Genomic DNA, 22719 nt, shown 5'->3' with positions numbered 1-22719 from the left:
CTTTAAGCTGTATATAAGAATCCAATGCTAGTCTTACATAATTATAATGCATACAATTATGTTGAGTCAGTTTTTCTAAACAGATTATGTCTTCTCTTTTACACTAAGTTAAAAGATTATTAACTTATTAACTATTAACTTATTAACATTTCTTCTTCAACATATGAAATAAACAAATATCTGATAATGAACTAGCAACCAGTTAAATATTCGCATATCCATTATATACAGTATATACTGATTTGTCAGTTTATAAGGTATATAAATCTAGCAAGACATATTTTATGTATGCGTTAATAAGAAGTATGCGTTCTTTATAAAAAAGTAAGTTTATATGTAATAATAGTAATTAACTGAACTAAAAAAGTAGTAGTACTTAATGTTTACTAAAATATTTTTCAATTATAGCTTCTATAGTAGATGATTGATAATGGACACTTTAATGGACTTTCCTGTAGTAGACCAAAAAGAACAACAACAAAAAACCAACTAGACTTGAAACTCACTTTTCCATAAGGTTGTGGGACAATTGTTTAGATTATACAGTATAATGGTACATACTTACAAGAGTATATTGTGTATTACTGATTGAGCCATACATGATCAAGCCAAAACATACAACATAGATTTCAAAAATGTAACAATTGCCCTTTGACATCTATTATAATTTAAACATAATTTTATGTTTAAAAAAAATGTTGTTTTAAGTTTGCCAGTTGTCTAAAACTTCAGTTGGCAATGGTTGGATGAGTTTCAAAATTTTTGTAAATACTACTTTTGAAAACCTTCTTGCTTATCCATGCACTTTTATGCATTTTCCCATAAAAACAATACATTTATTGAATGTTTCAAATGTAGCCCTTCATTACAGGAAAGTGGTCATGTTTTCAGTTGAAGTACCATATAGGCCTCTATATATATATATATATATATATATATATATATATACCCAGAATTTTGTTATTCTTTGAATTACAGTAGCAAAGATGATAAAGATAGTTGCAGTGGCAGTTCTGGGCCTGCTGGGGGCACTGTGTCCATGCTTAAAGGCACAAACAAGCACTCCTTTGGATATTATACGACAAGCAGCAGGTAAGTTTCTTTCAATAGACTGATAATGTTTTTCCCCCAAATGCATAAAGAAAATTAAAGGTTTTGATGTTGCTCTCTTGCACACAGCTAACTTTACTGGGACTCTGCCCTGTGGAGGATGGGACTGTGCGTGTACATTCAAGAAGCCAGGAGGCTGCTGCTGTGTGACTGCACCTCTGTTCCAACTGGAGGAGTCGACCTTCACGCAAATGGTGGGCCTGTGGAAGGACTTGCAGGATCTCAATAACCAGATCGAGGAAGTTACCGGTAACAATCCCTGTTTCTCAACAGTTCACCTATAATACTTGTTGGCCATCATTTGACTTGAAGTAAATTGTAAATTTGTTTTGCTAAAAATACGTGCTTTTATTTCTCATCATCTCTTTTTACACAAGGTGGACGTAATATATCGTTTGCAGCTACAATAACACCTATGACTGGATGTTTTGGACCTTTCAACAGGAATGTGTCCATCTCTTACAACAATGTTTCACTTAACCTAGGCTATGGGTATAATCCTTCAATGGGTGAGCATCCTTTATATGTATACAAAACACACACACTACACAATTATTCAACAGTTTGTTCTGATCAAGCAATCTGATTGGATGAGAGGCTTTCCCGGAGTGGGTGTGATACTGTACAGTAACACTACTGGGACGTTTAACTATATGGATCATTCTGCAACCCAGGTGTTCTGCAACCATTATTTATGCTGTCAGTTGCAGCATGGGTAAAAGTATTATAGGTTGGTATGGAACGAAGTATTGGGGAGAGAGCAGTTGTGTGCCAAAATAAGTTCCAGGAGTTGAATTATGAAAGAGTGGTTTGGGGAACCTAAGGAATCATTTTGACATATAAACTGTCCACCACAACGATGTAATTAAACTTAAAGGCGATTTAATAAAATCAGTGTGACATTTTTCTTGGCCAGGTAATGTTTTACTTTCATTTAACACGTTTCAACCCTAAAAAATGACTACCAAAGCTGGAGCTATTTACAATGTGATATTTACATGTGCCCAGGAACGTTCACGGCCCCACGTGCAGGCCTTTACTCCTTCTCCTACACGGTTTACTCAAATTTGGGAGCAGATGGAGAGCGCCTCTACCACAAGGTACAGCTGATGAAAGATGGCCAGGTGATAGCCTCCTCCTGGGAAGACAACCGTGAGGACGCAGAGGACAGCGCCACACAAGTAGTGCTCCTTCCTCTGAAAAAGGGGAACCAAGTTTACATTGAGCTAGTGCTTGGAAGGTTTGTGTGTGGAGATACGCAGAGCTACAACTCCTTCAGTGGATATCTGGTCTATCCTGTCTCTGACATCTAACAGACAATGTAATAGGATACAATGTTGTAACCAGTAATGATCACACTTTTAGAATATTATGTTGATTCTGTATATGTAGAGAGCACTCAGTGTAACCTACAGGTGACCAAGACTCAGTAAACCAATACAGATGTGCGATTATGTTAAATGTAAGACTTTAAAAAAACATGGTGTAGTAACTCATCAATTCCTTTTTAAGATGTTGATTTTTAAGCCTTGTAATCATTTAGTAATGTGGAAAATGTAATAAAACATTTAAATAAACTTTATAATAATTTCTGATTTTAGTGGTCTGTAATATTTGTAACATCAGCCTTTAAAAAATAATAAAATAAACAGCAATACAAAAATATTGACTTTTATTGACAAAACTAAACAGACATTTAAAACATAGGTATCACTTTCCATTCTGATGGCCTTTTTCAAGTAAAAGGTCCATGTATGCACCGTCAATAAGGTCCTCCTTCTTCACACCCAAATCCTGCATTAGCTGGTGAGCAATGGCAACTCCTTCTTCGGTACTCTGATTTTCTCTCATAACTACCTGTATCAACACACACACCAACACTGCAGTTAGCAGCCTACCATTTTCCCATCCCCCTTCATGCATCTGGCATCCACTATACCTCAAGCTCCATGAAGTCTCCCAGGCCCTCCACAGTGTCCACATGCACTCGGGTCTGTCCCACCATATACAGGTGTCTCACCTTTTTTACCTGGCCCATCTCTCCTAAAGCGTCTGATAGAACTTTCTGCACAAAAAGGGTAAATACAACACAAAATGTCAGACCTTTCTGGTTAACCAACTTAAGATTCAGCACAATTCAAACCAAAGTACAGTAGTTCTAATTTCAACCAGGTTTTCTGGTAACCTCTGACCTCCCAAAATATGTAAATAAGTGGACTGACAACTGTAAATTGTGTGAATGTTCTCATAAATGTGTGTGTGGTTCCCTGTGAAGAATCTAATTTAAACTGTACTCCCAGGATTATAGCAGTACACACTACCAGAGGTACTCTACTAATGGACACCTAACTGGTCTTCTCATCTGCTTTAGATTAGATTCCTGCTTTAGATTAGATGTCCGAATCTAACTGTATTTGAACAATTTAATTAAACATGGTCAACATTTATGTTTAGATGGTTCAGAATTATTTTAGCCTTTTATGTATTTCCAGATTTCTCTTGCACATGGGGGGTCATAGAGCCTAGATGACTTTGGGCACAAAGCAGACTACACCTTAGACAGGGTGCCAATCAATTTCAGAGAACACACACACACACACACACACACACACACACAGGCAATTTGTGATGGCAATTAGCCTAATCTGCATGTCATTGGACTGTGTGAGAAAACTGGGGTACCTGAAGGAAACCCACCAATCACAGGGAAACCATGCAAACTCTTCTTTACATTCTTGTGTATATTCATGCATAACTGATTGACAGATCATTAAGGCTTTTGTCCACTGAAATGATTGTACTGTTCTGGAGTACAATAATGACACTGATGATGCTGCAGTGCTTACAGTCAGGCTTTGTGGATCATTTGTGGGACTGATGGAGTAGTTGGACAGTTTGGGACCACTCATGTCTGGTCTCTCATAGAATATCAGCTGTCCATTTCCATTCTGTAAGGCAATTAACAGGTATATAAAGGCTTAATATGTTTTATTCTTTCTCAGGTATTTATATAAACTTCAGGTGAACAAACTCACTAAAAAATCCCTTAGTTTAAGACGACCCTGCTTCGGCGTGTGGAAAAACGTGTCCTGTTGGCGGATGATGGTCCCGTCTGAGCCGCTCATCTCCCGCGCGCGCTTGGTCACGTGGTCGAGGTCACGCAGCCACGCTTTTATCTCGACATTTGACGGCATCTCTGATGAACAAACACAACATATTAACTTTTTAACAATGTAAACAGCTACATTATTGCAAAAAATAAAAATAAAAAAACGCGAAATGACATTCAAAACGTAAAAATATTCCATTAGGTTGGACTGCAGAGGCACACGGAAATACACACAGAGAGAATGCTGCACAAATGTTTACAATAACAGTTAACTTTACACCTACTTGTGTGCTATCCGTTACATCACACACCTCACAGACTGAGTCACTGCATGCTGGTCTTCCCGCTCATTATTAGTGTCGCCCCCCTCTGTGGAATAGGAAGTATTTCTTCTATTCCATAATTAAAGTCCTGAAATCTACCTCATAACGTCAGATCTAAAATGATGTCTTCTTATAATTAGCCACAATTATTTTTTATTTCGAATGATATGTTATTATCTGTGTGGTTAAGAACATGTCCCTGATATTCTAACCTGTAAGATATCGAAATATGCAAAGCCTAGTGCAGTCCATACTGTATGATGTGGTTCATTATTGAGTCAGCTTTTAGACTAGATTAAAAGAAGTTGCTCAGATAGAAATTATATAACAGACACTGTTTATCATATTAGCCTGCACTGCCTCATCTGTATAGGAGAATGTAGTGCATTTTATTCTACCATATATACTGAATTAATAATATAGAAAGGTCTGGGCAATTAAATTTTCTTTAAGCCGAGGACCAAATTTCATGTTTGTGTGAGGATTTAGATCTCTATATATGCAGTTATTTTAGGTTTATTTAAAAAAAAAAAGGCAATTTTAAATTTACATAGCATTTAAATAATATTTGTCAATTTTCAGTAACTACGTTTAACATGGACAATTAGGACTTTGATGACTGCATATATTTCCTTGTATTGAATACAAACAACAATCTTTAGTCATTCTTTAGTGAATCTTCATTTGTACACTGCTGGGCTGTTAATGAACGTGAAAGGACTGCTCTGTCACACCGGGCTCTTTTCGGGTATTTGGCTCCTCATCTAGGATCAGAGGATTACAGCTGATCCTTCTTATTTATAGTGGCACTTGACGTTACTGCTTTTTATTATCATCACAGTTTTAGCACATATGAGACAAACTGGTTTTGAACTTTACCACATATTGTCTATTCATCTCTGAAGGATCAGTCTTCATACTGTAGTCTACTTTCTATTTTTTAAGTAAGCCATGCTCTGTCGTACTTTCCTTTCTGTTGCTTTTACACACTCTGTCAATACACGTTAATAACAATAAAAACAACAATACACTTCTGTTGATACACTCTATTAGGTGCCATTTAGTGATGTCAGCTGCACAGGGTAGCAGGGGCCTAGAGCCTATCCCAGGAGATTTTGTGCGCAAGTGTTTTAGTGAAGTACACCCTGGACAAAGTGCCAATTCATTGCACACACACACACACACACACACACACACACACACACACACACTTCGGGCAATTTGGGAACATCAGCCTAACCTGTAAGTCTTTAAATTGTGGGAGGAAACAGGAGTACCTGAAGGAAACTCACCAAGTACGTGGAGAGCATTCCAGCTCCACATACACAGACCCGAAGCGAGAATCGAACCCTCATCAAATCGAAATTGAGGGACACAGTGCTAATCACTATACTACCATGCTGTCTGCAAAATCAAATTACAAAATGCAAATATAAAATAAATATCTATGCAATTTTTGTTGTTGTAGTGAAAGGCTAAAACATTATCCCATATAGGTTTACCTGGGCAGTCCAAATAAACCCCTCAATATTAGTCCATCTGCAAACGCATTCAGAGGACCAAACCACAAACCAATAAAGCCACTTTCATAACAAGTCTGGTAAGGTAAGGTGATCTTAAATGAATGCCTGTTCTCCAGATCAATAGTTTACTGTTTTCAGTATGGTATATTATAACTCAACCAAATATTTATTGCTTCTGACTGGAGATGTGTTGTGAGCTGGAGGTAAGTTTTTTTCTTTTCAATTGATTATAATTATGTTATAATTAACTGATTTTAGGCCAACTGCTTCTGAGCCAACATAACCATGCCTGATCATTCCTTTGAGAAAATACTTCAGCAAAGACCAGATTATGCATGAGCTAAAGTGGGATCTCAACTCGTAGTGATCCGAATGTGTATAGGTGTGTATGTGTGTGTGTGTGTGTGTATGTGTATAAGTGCTAAAGACTCCTCCTTAAGAGCAAACAGGATGAAACACCGCCCCTACATCTCTCATCATTCTTTTGCCCTGCCTTCTACCTTATCTTTCTTGAGGGGAAGGGTTATAGTGAGTGCCACATCCTGAGCAACCATTCTCTGGAACTGTAGACCATTCCATATTAACCATAGACTTGTGCAGGAAAGATCCTAAGGTGAGGAACAGAACACAAGGAGGTTCAGGCAGCAACAGGTAAGTAAGGAACAAGAGAAACCTCAGTGAGAATGTAAATGTGGAGGGAAAATATTTGGTGTCATGTAAATCAGGACTACTGCAATGGAAGCTATCAGATTACAAACTGATTTACATTAGCAGTGTGCGTTTGAGGACAATGAGTCTGATGTTATTTGCTTACATCTGTGAAGAGAACTCCGAAGTGATCCAGGTCTCTGCATGACTGGAATCCCACAGCCAAATGACAATAATGTAGTCGCCCCACAGTGGCACATAACACAACAGCTTATTATGCAATACAGGGAAAGCACCATTGTTAGTTGTTAATTTAGATACGACACAAAGGAAACCCTTATGGTTGTATCCTACTGGTAACTGAAACAGCTGAGCAGCTTTTAGATATATTTGCAATGATCATTGATGTTTATTCCGTATACGAAACTGTGCATTGTTATTGCATCGACATTTACTGTTATTATATACTGTATGACGAGTAAACCAAACTTGTTTTTGATGAAGTCAGGATATAAGATTTACTTTGGCATTTGACAATCTATTCACAGTTAAAGTGAGACCAGATGTTAAATGTTAGGATAAGTTTAGTGATACTGTGATACTGTAAGCCTATTAGAAAATGAACAACATTAACATTTTGTTTGGCTTCTCAGTATTGCATTACACACTATCTCTCCTGAGAGCTCAGAGCTCATGTATTTTATGAATATCTTTGCTACATTTGCATTTGGTGTTTAAATATAATATTAATATTTTTATCAGTGTCACCACACTGGCACTGATGGTGAGTCAGAGATGGTTCAGTGTGTGTACACAGACCCAGGAGACAGAAAGACAGCAAGTGTCTCACATCTTTGGACCTGGCCACGTGGCCTGTGTTTTGTCATGGTGTTTCCTCTGCTGAATGGGGAATTGTGAGCTCATTGTTTCCTTTAGGGATCTATGTGCATTTGTTTTGCTGGATATCATTGCTAATTAGGTTCACTTTGTCAGTGCTGTTGACTCAATACCAACTGCTAATAAATCAAATACTTGTTAATGTTTTTAAATCCTACAAGCTGTCTGTGGTTATTATGTGACGGATAAACAGACATTTATAAATATATGAAGAAACCTTTCTTTCTAACATGCTAGGCCATTTTGACATGCTTTTTCAGAGAGAGATTAGTAAAAAAAAAAAAAAAAGTGAGGAGGCTGGCTAATGCTGGGGGGTTGCGATGAAGAAGAAGGGTGAAGTGGAAGACAGCACCACACTGATCAGCCTGTCTGTGCTCCCTGACCATAACTACGGAAGCATGGGAATGGGCAGAGTAAGTTTTATAAGTGTTTAAGAAACACTAAAAATAATAATAATAAAAAAGATTGTTGCTTTATTTCTCCTACTTTGTAAGAGTATGAGCTCTATATAGTAAGTGATTATAGTTTGCATGTGGCTTTATACAAAGTCAGCTTACAAATTGTTAATCCCACCTGTTACTTTGCATACACGTAACATACGACTAAAAGATCCTCATGTGTACCCTTGCTTTGTATTCATTAGAGCTTGGGTAAATGTGGTAGTACAACTTTATTTTAGTTTGAACTACTGTATATCTAATATGTCACATATGACATGGATTCCACACAGTCACCTCAAAAGGACAGGAATGTGTTCAGTGATGGAGTCACATGCATTGGTAAGTCTGCATTTGATGTTTTATTATTATTATTATTATTATTATTATTATTATTATATAAGAGTACATGTGTGTACGTGAATGCCGAAATAAAACTCTAATGTTACTGATGGATGGAGTTACCATATGAAAAAAATCAGTGCATTGTTTAACTTTCATATTGCACTCACTTCCAGTTCATTACTCAAGCATTCTGACTAAACTTTTTTTTCAGTAGCTTTTTGATTTTAAGTAACGATCAGGGATTATCAGAGAAAATACTAAATTATCTTATCATCTATACCGCTTTATCCTGTATACAGGGTTGAAGGGCACACACACACACATACAGTACAAACACTTATACACTCATTCACACATTATGGGACAATTTGGAAGCTTCAATTAACCTAATCTGAATGTCTTCGGACTGTGGGAGGAAACCGGAGTACCCGGAGGAAACACACATGCAAACTCCATGCACACAGAGCCGAGACAGGAATCTAACCTAGACCCTGGACGTGCAAGGAGACAGTGCTACTCACCAAGCTATCATGCTGCCTCCCAGAGAAAATACCCCAGTCACTAAATATACATCTAATTTGATGAATATTTGTTTTTTTGTATTTGCATCATTTAATTGTGCAATTTAATCTACCATAATTATTTTTTTCTTACATGGTATAAACATAGACTGTTCATTCATAACATTCATTTATAATATTGAATCTATAGGGGCACAGTGGTTCAGTGCTTAGTATTAATACCTAACACCTCCTGGAGTGGGGGCTCAATTTTTTCCATTGGTGGGTTTACTTTATGTACACCAGTTTCCCCCCACATTTAAATTATGTGCGTTGTAGCCTGATTGGTGTCTTTAAATTGTCTACAGTGTGTGATTGGGTAAGTATTTGTGCCCCTGTGACCTGCAAAGTATGAAGACTCCATCCAGATTAAATGTCACCTTGTGTCCAAAGCTTCCTGGGATAGGTTTGGAAAATGAAAAAATGATTAATATTTTGTCTGTTAACAGATTTTGTGCTGGTGTGGGAGGAGCCAGTGAATCAAGCAAAGGCTACTGAACCAGAATACAAATCAATCGAAAACACTAATGATAACCACAGCAAATGGAGGATGGAGTTCCTGTCCAGGCTACAAACCGCTGGGCTGCGTCAGGAGATGGTCAGTATTGACCCACAAGTAATGATCAGCACTTTTAAATATATGTTAACTGCAGTATAGTACATGTACTGAATATTTTTAAGGAACCAAATATGAAAGTATAAAACATATCAAGATTTATAGAAGACTTCAAAATCTATGAACATTCAGCAAGTGGAACGCCTGAGCCTTGAAAATCGATGGATGACTTGTCGCCAACTTGTGGAAGAGACGCATCTGTCTGTGAAAACTGCACACACAGTCATTCATGGGCACTACTTGCACATTACAGGAACTCAACTGAGAGTTATTTGGACATCCCTGTATAGTCCTGACCCCGCTTCAAGCCATTTCCACATGTTTGGGCCATTAGAGGAGTTCCAGGGAGGCCAGTGTTTCAGACCTAAAGCAAGCAGTCTGAGCATGGCTAAATTGTACTGAGAAAACTTTCAACATTAATGGTATACAAATACTAGTTAAAGTCTGGGATAAGTGCATTAGTCTAGCAGGAGATTATATAGAAAAGTAATGGTTGTTTTTTCCTTTGATTTTGCTCAATCAGACGTCCCATTTGACTTGAATACCCATCCATATTGTTATGTTTTGTTATCTGTTTTTAGAAAGAGGTTGTGCAGGGCAAGACAAAGACAACATACGTGCTCTTGAGTGCCCCTTGGAACGTGTTATGTTATTATGCAGAGGAGATCAGCCTCCGAGTTCCATTACAGGTGAATTGGGGGGGACGACACAATTTACAGAAACGTTACTGTGTATAGGGTCATGAGACATGCAAAATAAACTGTATGGCCAAAAAAATGTTTACAGATGACCATCACGCCCATACTATGTGCTTGCAGAACATCCTAACCCAAACTTATAGGCATTAATTCTTCAGGGCTTTTTGAGGGAATTGTATTTAGACATTAGAGAGGTTAGACACTTGTCTGATGAAGCAGTTCAGTTGTCTGAGCTCTGTGCAGGCCACTCAAGTTCTTTTGCACCAATATTCCCAAACCATGTCTTTATAGCCCACACTTTGTGGACAGGGGTAGACTCAAGAGGGAAATTGTAATGTGCTCCAAACATTGCGGCTATAATTCGGGGAAGAACCACATATGAGTTTGATATTCCACGTTTCTTCCACATACTTTTGGCTATAAAGTTTATATTCATGAAATGTGTGTACAGTATAAGTGTTATTGTTGTCTGATAGATCTGCTCTTACAGGTTGAGACATCTCAAGAATCCAACTGGTCAGAAAGAGTCCTCAAAAAGTTACACTCCCAGAATATTTTAGCTCAGGAAGTCCCGAACCCTCCAACAGACTACTACACCTGCCAGTTCCGCTCAAACAAGCTGGAGAGGTACAGTACCATCTCTGCCCTGTGACTCATCGTCAATGTTGGTCAAATGCCTGAGGCTTTTCTTTTTAACTGTAATGAAAAATCAGCTGATTGTTTACGGATATGTTTGGTATGCGTGCTGTAGGAAGCAGAAAAGAATAAATATAATATGTGCTAAGTAGTAGTTCATAAGTAGTTCATTGTGTTCATAAGTAGTAGTGTTTACACAGAGTTTGCTTCCTGTACCACCTCCTTAAAGTCAAACACACACACACGCACATGCATACACACACACACACACTACTGTACATTTATCATGTCCATGTTTTGCTTGCAGGTTTCTTGGCCATGAAAACAAGGACACTTTCTTTAAGAGGACACAGAGACATCAAATTGTAAGCTTGATCGCATTGAAACAATAGCCAGGTTGCTGATTTAGCCATTACCCTGTTTTCATAACTTCTAACAATATTCAGGTGTTAAAGTATGGTGTGTTATAGGTCAGTAAATCCTGAGCTTAATTATTTTACTGTGCCCCAAATGTCACAGATTTATTAATTTATTGTAAATGTCACATCATAACAACTGTTCTTGCACAGATCTTGTAAATTTTAATGTAAATTGAATGTAAAGTGACTGTAACTTTAAACCTTTAAACAGTTAAAAGAACGATGTCCGTAAATTAATAATGTATGAAAATGAATCATTGTTTAACCCTTTATTTTATTAGACAGTGTTTTAAAATGAATTGGTCATAAGGTGTTGATTAGTTTTCTATACAACAACACTGTAATTCAAAGAACAGTCTTCAGGACAAAGGAATCTTTTCTTTTTTTTTTTTACCTGTTTTGAGGTAGTTTCTTAACAATAAAGGTAGTTTTAGAATGCTTAAATTTACTCTTTGTCTTTTTTAATGATCAAACAATGATTTTTTTAAATATCAAATTGCTGTTAAATAAAATGTTTCAGGGTTTACAGGAACACAATTTTGTTTGGGATGGTAAGCATCACATCATCCCATTGTTAATTAATATCCCCACAATCACACCATATATTGTTTTATTCCCAGTTATGGCATTTCCATGAGGTAATGTCCCTAATTCTGAGTAAATAATTACTCAATACTTCTAAATGTGACATAATAAGATCCTCTTCTTATACCCCACAGATGTATGAGATATTAGCTAGGACCCAGTTTGGAGCATTAAAGAGGGGAGAGGTTGGTATAGCCAGGCTGGTCAGTGAGAAAGTTTTCACTGCTGCATATCCATTACACGAGGTGAGTCTCGTTTACACTCATAAGAGTATGAGAAGCATGCACTACAATTAAAACCTTATACTGAGTCTTACACTATGACAGAATTTGTATTTAGAGCAATAATATAAAATATATTAATTTTCTTTTATTTTCATCTCCAGTGAGTTTATGTTACATCCAGTGACCCTTTAAGTTTGCCACACTTAGTTGTTTCACATTCATTTTCCCTCATCAGACCCATCACTTACTGTAGTATTTGTTTAAGGCACCTTTGGCAGCAATGACAGTCTCAAGTCTTCTCATTAATGATGATACTAACATGGCACACCTTTTGTTCGGAGGTTTCTTCCATTCCTCTTGGCAAAATTATGCAAAGTCAACCAGGTTGGATGAATAGCATCAGTGAACAGCCATTTTCGAGTCTCTCCAGAGATGCTCTATTAGGTTGAGGTCTAGACTGGCTGGGCCACTTCAAGACCCAGAGTTCTTCTGAAGCCACTCCTGTGTTTACTTGGCACTATGCTTCAGATCATTGTCTTTGTAAGCGCGCTGAAGAAGGTTTTCACTCAGCACCGGTGCAGTGCAGCAATGTTCTAGTATCCTTCCCCAAATCGCAGTTTTGACACAAACCTGTCTCACTGGTCTACATATAATTCTCTCCACCTTATGGTTATGTTTTTTACACTGGCATACATCATCTCCTGTGACACCATACTGTATATAGACAGGTGTGATCCTTTCCTGATTATTTCCGGTGAATTCGGTTAGACATAGGTGGAGTCTGGTCAAGTTTAAGAATTTCAAGGAGTCTGAATATGGTTGTAAATGGGATAATTCAGTCTTTTTTTTATTTTAGCAATTATGTAACAAAAATATATATAAACACCTGTTTTAACTTTGTCATGGTGGACTATTATGCGTAGAAATATAAGAAAAAGGATTTAAATCCATTTTAAAATACGTGTGAAACATTACAAAATGTAAAAACTTTTGAAAGTTTGAAAACACCCTTGGCAATGTAAATCTTGATATTATCCCTTGTGGCATTAAATCCAGTACTAACCATTACACTCATTCTGTTGCTGTTGTTTTCAGGGGCGTTATCAGGTACCCAAAGGACCACTTAACCCTGACTCTCTGAGCATGAGGCAAATCTTATATCAGTATTGGGCACGTTGGGGCTGCTGGAATAAGTATCAGCCTCTAGACCACATCCGGGAATATTTCGGAGAGAAGGTCGCGCTTTACTTTGCCTGGTTAGGTATGTAGTATGAAGATGTAGAAATGTATATAAAGTCAATACAAAAACATGTCAGTGCACAGGTACTGTACTGTATCTAAGAACCTGTGATTTGCTTCATTAAGAAATAGATTAGTTGCAAATATATGATAGATGTGTTTCTTATCTAAAGGTAAATAGTGCTTGACAAGTTTTACCTCACCCTGGTCTGTTCCATGGTCTGACACATGCTATATCTTTAGATATCCATTGTCTCTCTCTCTCTCTCTCTAGGATTTTATACAGGGTGGTTACTTCCTGCTGCAGTTGTAGGCTTCCTCATGTTTTTGTTCGGAATCTGGCTTATGGTCACTGATGTCCCAGCGTGAGCGATATTTATATCTTTTACCTTGGTCAAGAGTATTAGCAGAGTATTCCTGTCACGACTAATACTTGTTTCCCTTAGACGGGAGATCTGCAACAATGGTGATAGTATTGTCATGTGCCCAATCTGTAATATCTGCAGCTACTGGAACCTCTCCAGCATCTGTTATACTTATAAAGTGAGTTTAATGAGCCTGAAAGCTGCTGTTGTATGTTAGTCTGCTGTATGCAGTAATATATTGTTTTATTTTTGTCCCAGACAGGATTATTATTTGACAATGGGGCAACAGTGTTCTTCAGTATCTTCATGTCCCTCTGGGCAGTAACCTTCCTGGAGTACTGGAAGCGTACCTGCTCTATCCTGGCCCACAAGTGGGACTGCTCCGAGTTTGAGGAGGCAGAGGTAAGGAAAAAAACATAAAAAGACTTTTGACAGGTTTGTGGCTTAACCAAACACCGGAGTGGTGAAAATAATAGTACATATTATCTTAGTTTCTGACTTTGGTTGGCATGTGTTTATAAGAAATTAATACCTACTTAATATATACAGTACTCATACCTGGTAACATGCCACATATGATTCAATCAATTATCAAGCTTTCACCAATTGAAGGAGCAGCATTTTGGGTTCTCAAAATGAAAATAAATAATAACGCACCTTTCTCTGCCTCCAGCCGACCACTATGTTTGTCAAAAAATGTATGCACTATAAGAAATAAGGAATATGGTAATGGTAATGTTGACTTTATGCAGTTGAGTCCTGCCTGTCAATACAAGGTATCCTGGACCAGGAAAATATTCAAATATAAAAGGAAACTCGAAATTTACAAACTTTTATATTATTATAGCTAATAATAATATAAAAGTTCATTTATAATAATCTTCATATTATCAATTTTCATTTTAGGAAAGGCCAAGGCCAGAGTTCACTGCCATGGCACCGATGACAGTCCGTAATCCTATAACAGGAGCAGAGGAGCCACATTTCCCAGAGATTAGCCGGTTCCGGCGCTCTGTGACTGGCAACATGGTCATCATTCTAATGGTAAAATAGCAATGCCAGAAAAACAAACTTCCTTATTTTATCCATATGTTAAAGAAAGTCCAATTTTTATTTTGATACTAAGCTTGATATCTGCAGATTGCGGTAGTTCTGATGTTCTTGATAGCAATTATTCTCTACCGGACAATACTGAGCATCATCATCTACAAGTCTGCCAATGCTTTTTTCATATTCTCTGTAAGTACATTTTGGCTATTATGTAGCATTAGTACTGTTTTACTTTTGAACATCATCATTATAATTGTCAGAATATATATTCTATGCTCTCACAAATTGAGTTCTAGAATATGCCTGTGCCATTCGGGAAGAAAAAATAACTATTGATGTGATGACCTGGTCTTTCAGTGCATTCAGGTTATCAGCTGACTTAATTTTATTGCCATATAATGTTACTGAGCCTAGACCTGACCACCTGAAGCAACCCCAGATCATCACATTGCCTCAAGGGGCTTGTACAGTGGGCACTAGGCATGATGGGTGTATTGCTTATTGCGCTTCCCTTTCTACCCTAACATGCCCATCACTCTAGTATAGGATCAAGATTCATCAGACCACATAACTTTTTCCATTGTTTCAAAGTCCAATCTTTATACCCCCAGACAGAATCTTTTCTTATTATTATTAGTTTTACTAACAGAAGCTTTTCTTATGGCTGTTTAGTCTTGATCCAGTTAGTTCTTGTCAGTTTGTAAGTGTAGACATGCTCTTTTTTCTAAGACGCAACTTCACCAAACGTTTAAGTAAACGCTGTCATGGTCATTGTATATATTTTTTTCCCATCACATTTCTTCTGAATTGTTTATCATTATCCTTTCAGGTTTTAATGCGTTCGATAGTGTTTTGTACTCCAATTCCAGTAATTTAAAATCTCCTTAATTATTTGCTATGCGTGGTGCAGTCCAAAAAAGTGACATCAAACAGCTTCATTAGCCTTAAAGTTTTTTTTTTCCATCTAGGACTATAGAGGTGACACCTAACCTATTAAATATGCATGTACTTCTAAAAAATTTTGGCCTTAGTTCTTTTTTTTTTTTTTACATCAGTGCTGTTCTTTTTGTCAATACCACAGGCTGGGAGGATAGCAAGTATCACAGGCTCAGTGCTAAACTTGGTGGTGATTATGTTGCTGTCTAAGGTCTACACACGTCTCGCCCAAATCCTGACCCGATGGGGTGAGCAAGCAGACTGAAGTTTTTTTTATGGTTGTTGTACTATTACAGAGCTCATAATTTTTTACTTTACCACGAACAGAAATGCACCGTACGCAGACCAAATATGAAGATGCTTTTATTCTCAAAGTGTTCATCTTCCAGTTTGTCAACTTTTACTCTTCTCCTGTGTACATTGCATTTTTTAAGGGCAAGTGAGTACTGTACTGTACAGCCAACACTGTTCACTTTGTGTAAAAAACAAATAAACATGAATATTTAATGTGCTGTTTTTTTAAGGTTTGTAGGATATCCTGGAAACTATAATACGCTTTTTGGAACTCGAAATGAAGATGTGAGTGTACAGTGCATTTATGTTAATACATTATGTTAATGTTGAAACATGAATGTTGATTCTTTAATAAATTGTTACAATTTCTTTTATATTAAGTTTTCCCTAAATTTTGAAAAATTTATGAAAAGTGTTACACAGTAATAAAAAAAATTACTTTAATAATGTGTCCAGGCTCAGGAATTCTATCTGGTTATCTCATTTCTTTCAGTGTGGTGCTTCGGGATGTCTTATTGAGCTTGCTCAAGAGCTGCTGGTCATTATGGTAGGCAAACAACTCATCAACAATGTTCAAGAATTTGTTCTTCCGTAAGTTTAAATTTCTTTATGACAAAAAAGTGGAATTTTCAGAGTTTTCCCTTAAAAAAGCTTTTAAAAGTCTCCTCACTTGATCTCTGCAGTAAGTTAAGGGCATGGTGGCAAAAGCGTAAACTTCATCCAGCTCATAAAGAGAAGGGAGCAAATGATGAAGACAGCATGGCACCCTGGGAAACAGATTATAGCTTGTTAGTGTGCGAAGGCCTGTTTGATGAGTATCTGGAAATGGGTAAGTTGTTGAATTTCCTCATTCCACATAATTATATTTTCATCCTTTTTTTTTTTTTGCATATAATTTTAGATTTTTTTCAAATTGTTCTGTTCCAATGTTATGTGCACACTGGACATGCTAATAGATGTACTGCTTGAACTAGTGCATAAGTGGGAATAAAGACTGCTTCCTAATTTCTAAGATTCATCTACAGTCTGAATCATGTATTTCTACAAAGTAGAAATAAGCATAATTTATTGACCTAATGATTACTTAATGATTAAAAGAGAGTATCTAAATAAGGAATAAGTAATGACTGAGACATGCTCTTATAAGAATATTAATAATAATCATATTCTTCAATCAATTTTTTATTTTTTAATTGCTTATACATTGACTAAGAGGAAGGGTGTGCTGTTATTGTAAAGCTAGAGTACAGTTCCTGTACATATAAACTCAGCAAAAAAAGAAACGTCCCTTTTTCAGGACTGTGTATTTCAACAATAATGTTGTAAAAATCCAAATAACTTTACAGATCTTCATTGTAAAGAGTTTAAACAATGTTTTCCATGCATGTTTAATTAACCATAATCAATTAATTAACATGCACCTGTGGAATGCTCGTTAAGACCTTAACAGCTTACAGAAAGTAGGCATTTAAGGTCACAGTTCTAAAAACGCAGGACACTAAAAAAACTTGTCTACCGACTGTGAAAAACACCCAAAGGAAGATGCCCAGGGTCCCTGCTCATCTGCGTGAACGTGCATTAGGCATGCTGCAGGGAGGCATGAGGACTGCTGATGTGGCTAGGGCAATAAATTGCCATGTCCGCACTGTGAGACGCCTAAGACAGCGCTATAGGGAGACAGGAAGGACAGCTGATCATCCTCGCAGTGGAAGACCACGTGTAACAACACCTGCACAGGATCGGTACACATATCACATGTGTACCGATATATCACATCTGCGTGACAGGTACAGGATGGCCACAACAACTGCTCGAGTCCCACCAGGAACACACAATCCCTCCATCAGTGCTCGGACTGTCCGCAATAGGCAGTCCATGAGGAGGAGATGCACTGCAGTACTTCAAGCAGCTGGTGGCCACACCAGATACTGACTGGTACTTTTGATTTTGAGCCTCCCTTCATTCAGGGACACATTGTGAAACATTTTTAGTTTATGTCTTATGGTGTTGACTCTTTTAGTGTTCATACAAATATTTACACATTAAGTTTACTGAAAGTAAAAACAGTTGAAAGTCAGAGGACGTTCCTTTTTTTGCTGAGTATATATATATTGTTTGTGCAGGCATCTGCTGTACATTTTTTGTATATACTAGATGTGCATACACCATTAAATTTAATTAGAACTTTGTTTAAAAAAAAAAGCAAAATGCCAAGGAAATGCAAAACTTACATTTTTACCTGTTACCGTGTAGTGCGCAGAATGAAGGTGTGACATCATGTTTATTAAGTAGGTTAGAATTGCACACTAATAAGCAGATATTAAAAATGTACACCGCCTTGTGCTGAATTTTGAGATGAACTTTGAGATGAATTTTTTCAAAGTCGATATTTTTTTAATATAAGGGCATTTTCCATTTAAAGATCAAAGTAGCATATCTTCTTTTTCTGTGGGCTGATTGCGATGAAACAAAGCCTATATGTTACCTCAAGCTCGGCCAAATACACCTGTAAAACCCCAATTAAAACTTTTTTCAGTAGTTTTTACTGCTGTTTTTATGTGATTCCTGCACAAACAGACAGAAAGACAAAACATCTTGATGTGTTCTATTACTCATTTTACCCCCCCCCCCCCTTCCTATTTTTTTCTAAATATCTTCAGAGTACAGACATGCCAACTTGACATTTTTATTATATAATGTACAGTTAAACCTTAACTTTTTAAGCATAATTCATTCTGGAAGTGTGCTTGTACAGTGTGTCAAAGCACTCGTATATCAAATATTATTTATTTTATAGTATTTATTATAACAGGTAAAGTTAACAAATGTTAAGGGGTTAACCAATAATTTATTTAAATAAGTTACTAATGTCAGTATTGTTCTGTTACTTTACATTTATATTTACGGAAAAACTTGAACCTAAATAATTATTTTGATTGTGCAAAGCTACTTTGTGACAATGACAATTACAAATATACAAATAAAAATAAATTAAATTGAATTGAACCTTGTCCTGTGGCACTCTGGCAAGACCGATTTTTTTTGTCTTTGCTATCCAGTGAAGACATTTGTGTTTGAGATTTTAAAAAATCCCCAAGTATACATTGTGATGAATAATACTCATTATAACTTCTCTTTACAGTTCTGCAGTTTGGTTTCATTACCATCTTTGTGGCAGCATGTCCCTTGGCCCCAGTCTTTGCCCTGGTGAATAATTGGGTGGAGGTACGTCTTGATGCACAGAAATTTGTGTGTGAGTATCGCAGGCCTGTGGCTCAGCGGGCACAGGACATCGGGATATGGTTTGCAATCCTAGAGGTCATCACCTATCTGGCTGTGATTAGCAATGTGAGCATTCCTTCTTCATAATATATCTTGATAACCCAGCTTTGCTCCATTTTGATATTTTTGTTTGGCTCAACATTAAAACAGCTTTTGAAGATTTGATGAAAGTGTTTTTCTAAGAAAAAGATTTTAGTATAAACATAATCAGTGAAGCAGCTAATGGGAGATAATGTGTTTTGCTTAGTTTTTTTTGGCAGTAATTAATTTCCTGTTCCTTTGCTAGGCTTTCCTGATTGCTTTCACGTCTGATTTCCTGCCACGTCTGTACTATCGCTACACCACAGAGGGCACTCTGAAAGGCTACATCAATTTCACTCTCTCTGTTGCACCCAACAACTTCACCCAGAGTGCTATGCAGTGCAGGTAAAGACTCTTTCAGTAAAGTAGGCATTTGTAAAATGTTGATTTCATAACATTTGGTGGGAGTTGCATAATCTATTAAAACTCCTAAAATATAAATCTACTACCAGGTACAAAGAAATTCACATGAGTAAAAGTCTTGTGCAATTAAGTTTCTGAAATTGCAGTGTTTATCCCTAGGTATCGGGGATTCAGGGATGAAAGGGGACAACACACTTCTGAGTACTATAATCTACTGGCTATTCAACTGGGTTTTGTCATTATATTTGAGGTGCGGTCAACATGTGTTTATGAACTATCTATCTAACCGCATGCGATTCGTATTTGAAATTTTACATATTTCTGCTTATTTTTAAGTCTTTAACTTGTTTCAATAGAACTTCTTAGAACCTCTGAACTCAATGAGACTTTGACGTTTAATTGTGTATGAAGCAACTGTTTACCTGTTGACAATCAAAACCTATACTGCACTCTTAACCCCAAAACAGCTTAACCATGCATATTTTTAAATCTTGGACAAGGTCTTTATGTCTCTCATGTTTTGAATATAGGTTTCATGTTCTCTCTTAAATTTTGTTTCAGCATGTGGTATTTCTAATTGGTCGCATGATTGATTGGATGGTTCCTGATGTTCCAGAGGAGGTAGAGATAAAGATCAAAAGGGAGCGCTTTATGGCTAAAGAAGCTCTGGCTGAGAATCAGGTAAATTTGTCTCAGGCGATGATGTAGCCATTAAATATTTAAAAGGTAACTAAATAAAAGTGTAATCTTTGCTCTTGTATGTCGATATGTAGGCCATAGATGCAGCAGTTGAAACCTCTGGATTACGACAAAGAATAAAACCAGAGAGTACCACAGCCTCACCTCATGACCCTTTCTGCCCCGTGTCAAGTGTGAATTCTGAGGAAATTTCTAAAGATGTTTGATATTTATCCAGGAGTTGAAGGAATGGACATGATGTACTCGAAAGACTATGAGAAAACATGGAAGATCTAGCTCTGGCTCATTAAAATCAACTTCAAATAAGAATGAGAATAAAACTCATTAGCGCAAAAATTCTAAAAATCAACTGATCACTGATCATTTCTGTCCATCTTGGCAATTTTTTTGCTTGCTTTTTATTTTATCCAAAATATTGTGAGGTCAATTGCACAACTACAAAATATCTTGTTTAGATTGTCATGACAATATTTTTTGGAGAATAAAGTAATCTGTTTTGGAGAATATAGTAATGTGCAATCCCAGTCATGACAATCTAGTGGTTACAATATATTGTAGCTTTACATGACCCACAATATTCAGAAAAATTGTAATGTATTATTACCCATGCAATAACATTAATAAATTCTTGAAAGAAACTGTTTTTTTTTAACCATTCTATGTGTTATGAAACTATGTGTATGTCTATAACCTATTTTCCCATTGATATACAGTAAAAATATATGAATCTGTGTGAATCTGTTCAGTAATTAATATACTGTATTTCCATTTGTTTCATATTTATTGTTACTCTTTTTGTTTCATATTGTTACTCTTAACCTTCTCCCCTGGGAAAAACTAAACACTCAAAAACTGAATTATGAGCTGAATGAACTGTGAATGACCTCAACACCACTAAACCGTTCAGTATGAACCAAATGCTGGTTCAATTCTAGTTGACCTGCATCCCAGATCTTTTCAGCCAACATCATTTGGCTGACTCTGACACTACTAATGCTCTGGTGACTGAATACAGTAATCACAAATAACCAGTGCCACACTGCGTGGTAAGTTGTCTACAAACTTTTAGTCATATTGTGTAATTTAGTGTACCCGCGTACAGATCACGTCGCAGTCTGATCCAGGGTTTCAGCAGCTGTGAACTCGGCTTGATGTAAGCGTTTTCTTGTCTTTCACTATATGACATAAAAGCTGATGAAGTTGTCTACCATTATATTCAATGAGAAACGTGCCTGTGGCAGGTCTGTGGTGAAACTAACTAAGCAAACAATTGCAAACAAACAATCAAACGTCATTGCGAAGTTATGTTTTATATATGTATATAAAATATAAATATACACCGTGTTCCAAATTATTATGCAAATTGGATTTAAGTGTTATAAACATTTAATGTTTAGTTTTTAAATTAAACTCATGGATGGTATTGTGTCTCAGGGCTCTTTGGATCACAGAAATGCATCTCAGACACGTGTGATAATTAGTTTCCCAGATAAGCCCAATTAAAAGAAAAGTACTGAAGAAGGTTGTTCCACATTATTAAGCAGGTCACAGGTTTCAAGCAATATGGAAAAGAAAAAGGATTTCTCTGCTGCCGAAAAGCGTCAAATATTGCAATGCCTTGGACAAGGTATAAAAACATTAGATATTTCATGAAAACTTAAGCGTGATCATGGTACTGTAAAGACATTTGTGGCTGATTCAGCGCACAGACAGCAATAGATCTATGAGGGTAAGAGGCGGTTTGCATCAAAACAGCAGCTCTGGGAGGCTATTCTAAAATCCTACCAAGAAATTCAAGCAGAAACTGTCTAAAACCTCACAAGTTCAATGGATGCAAGAATTGTGAAGGTGATATCAAAGAAGGGGTCCTATGCTAAGATGTAACATGCCCTGTTAGAATGTTTTTAAAATATTGAACAAAATTTATTATTGAAATAGCTTTGATTTCTTTAAATATGACCTCCTAAAGCTGCAAATTCAACAAAAGGCCATTTTTAGTTCTTTACAACCTTTAAAATGTTTTAACTTTGTTGTGCATAATAATTTGGAACAGTGCATTTTTATTTTTTTTTATTTTTTATTTTTATAAATATTGTTATCATTGGGAGGTTTGTTTAATAAAATTCTAATTATACTCTAATGGTTGATGACTTGAAAATTATACTGACTGTTATTTGCATTGACTAATTATGAAAATCAGAGAAAGATCATTTGCGTAATAATTTGGAACATGGTGTATGAATATAGTTGCAAGCTACGGTGTGTGCTTTTTTTGAGCAT

The 22719-nt window shown here is 36.6% G+C and overlaps 2 protein-coding genes across 2 annotated transcripts; both read left to right on the top strand.

The window, feature by feature from the left end:
* The first annotated feature begins 986 nt into the window (after positions 1-986).
* Positions 987-2549, top strand: cbln18 (cerebellin 18). Its single transcript, XM_053507556.1, has 4 exons — positions 987-1092; positions 1180-1359; positions 1488-1619; positions 2119-2549. The coding sequence occupies exons 1-4, from the start codon at positions 987-989 to the stop codon at positions 2421-2423; spliced, it is 723 nt and encodes a 240-aa protein (XP_053363531.1). The 3' UTR covers positions 2424-2549.
* Positions 2550-6624: 4075 nt separating this feature from the next.
* On the top strand, positions 6625-21043 carry ano7 (anoctamin 7). The gene is made up of 24 exons (XM_053506795.1): positions 6625-6716; positions 7871-8023; positions 8341-8389; positions 9402-9550; positions 10150-10257; positions 10757-10893; positions 11210-11267; positions 12041-12151; positions 13226-13391; positions 13644-13734; positions 13816-13912; positions 13993-14136; positions 14641-14778; positions 14875-14973; positions 15866-15968; positions 16048-16159; positions 16245-16299; positions 16508-16605; positions 16698-16843; positions 19157-19362; positions 19583-19722; positions 19900-19990; positions 20302-20421; positions 20514-21043. Exons 2-24 carry the CDS (start codon positions 7931-7933, stop codon positions 20643-20645), a joined length of 2643 nt encoding a protein of 880 aa, XP_053362770.1. The 5' UTR covers positions 6625-6716; positions 7871-7930; the 3' UTR covers positions 20646-21043.
* The last annotated feature ends 1676 nt before the right edge of the window (positions 21044-22719 follow it).

This window comes from Clarias gariepinus, chromosome 11 (genome assembly GCF_024256425.1).
Source record: "Clarias gariepinus isolate MV-2021 ecotype Netherlands chromosome 11, CGAR_prim_01v2, whole genome shotgun sequence".
NCBI lineage: Eukaryota > Metazoa > Chordata > Actinopteri > Siluriformes > Clariidae > Clarias > Clarias gariepinus.
This window is presented reverse-complemented; position numbering and strand designations above follow the sequence as displayed.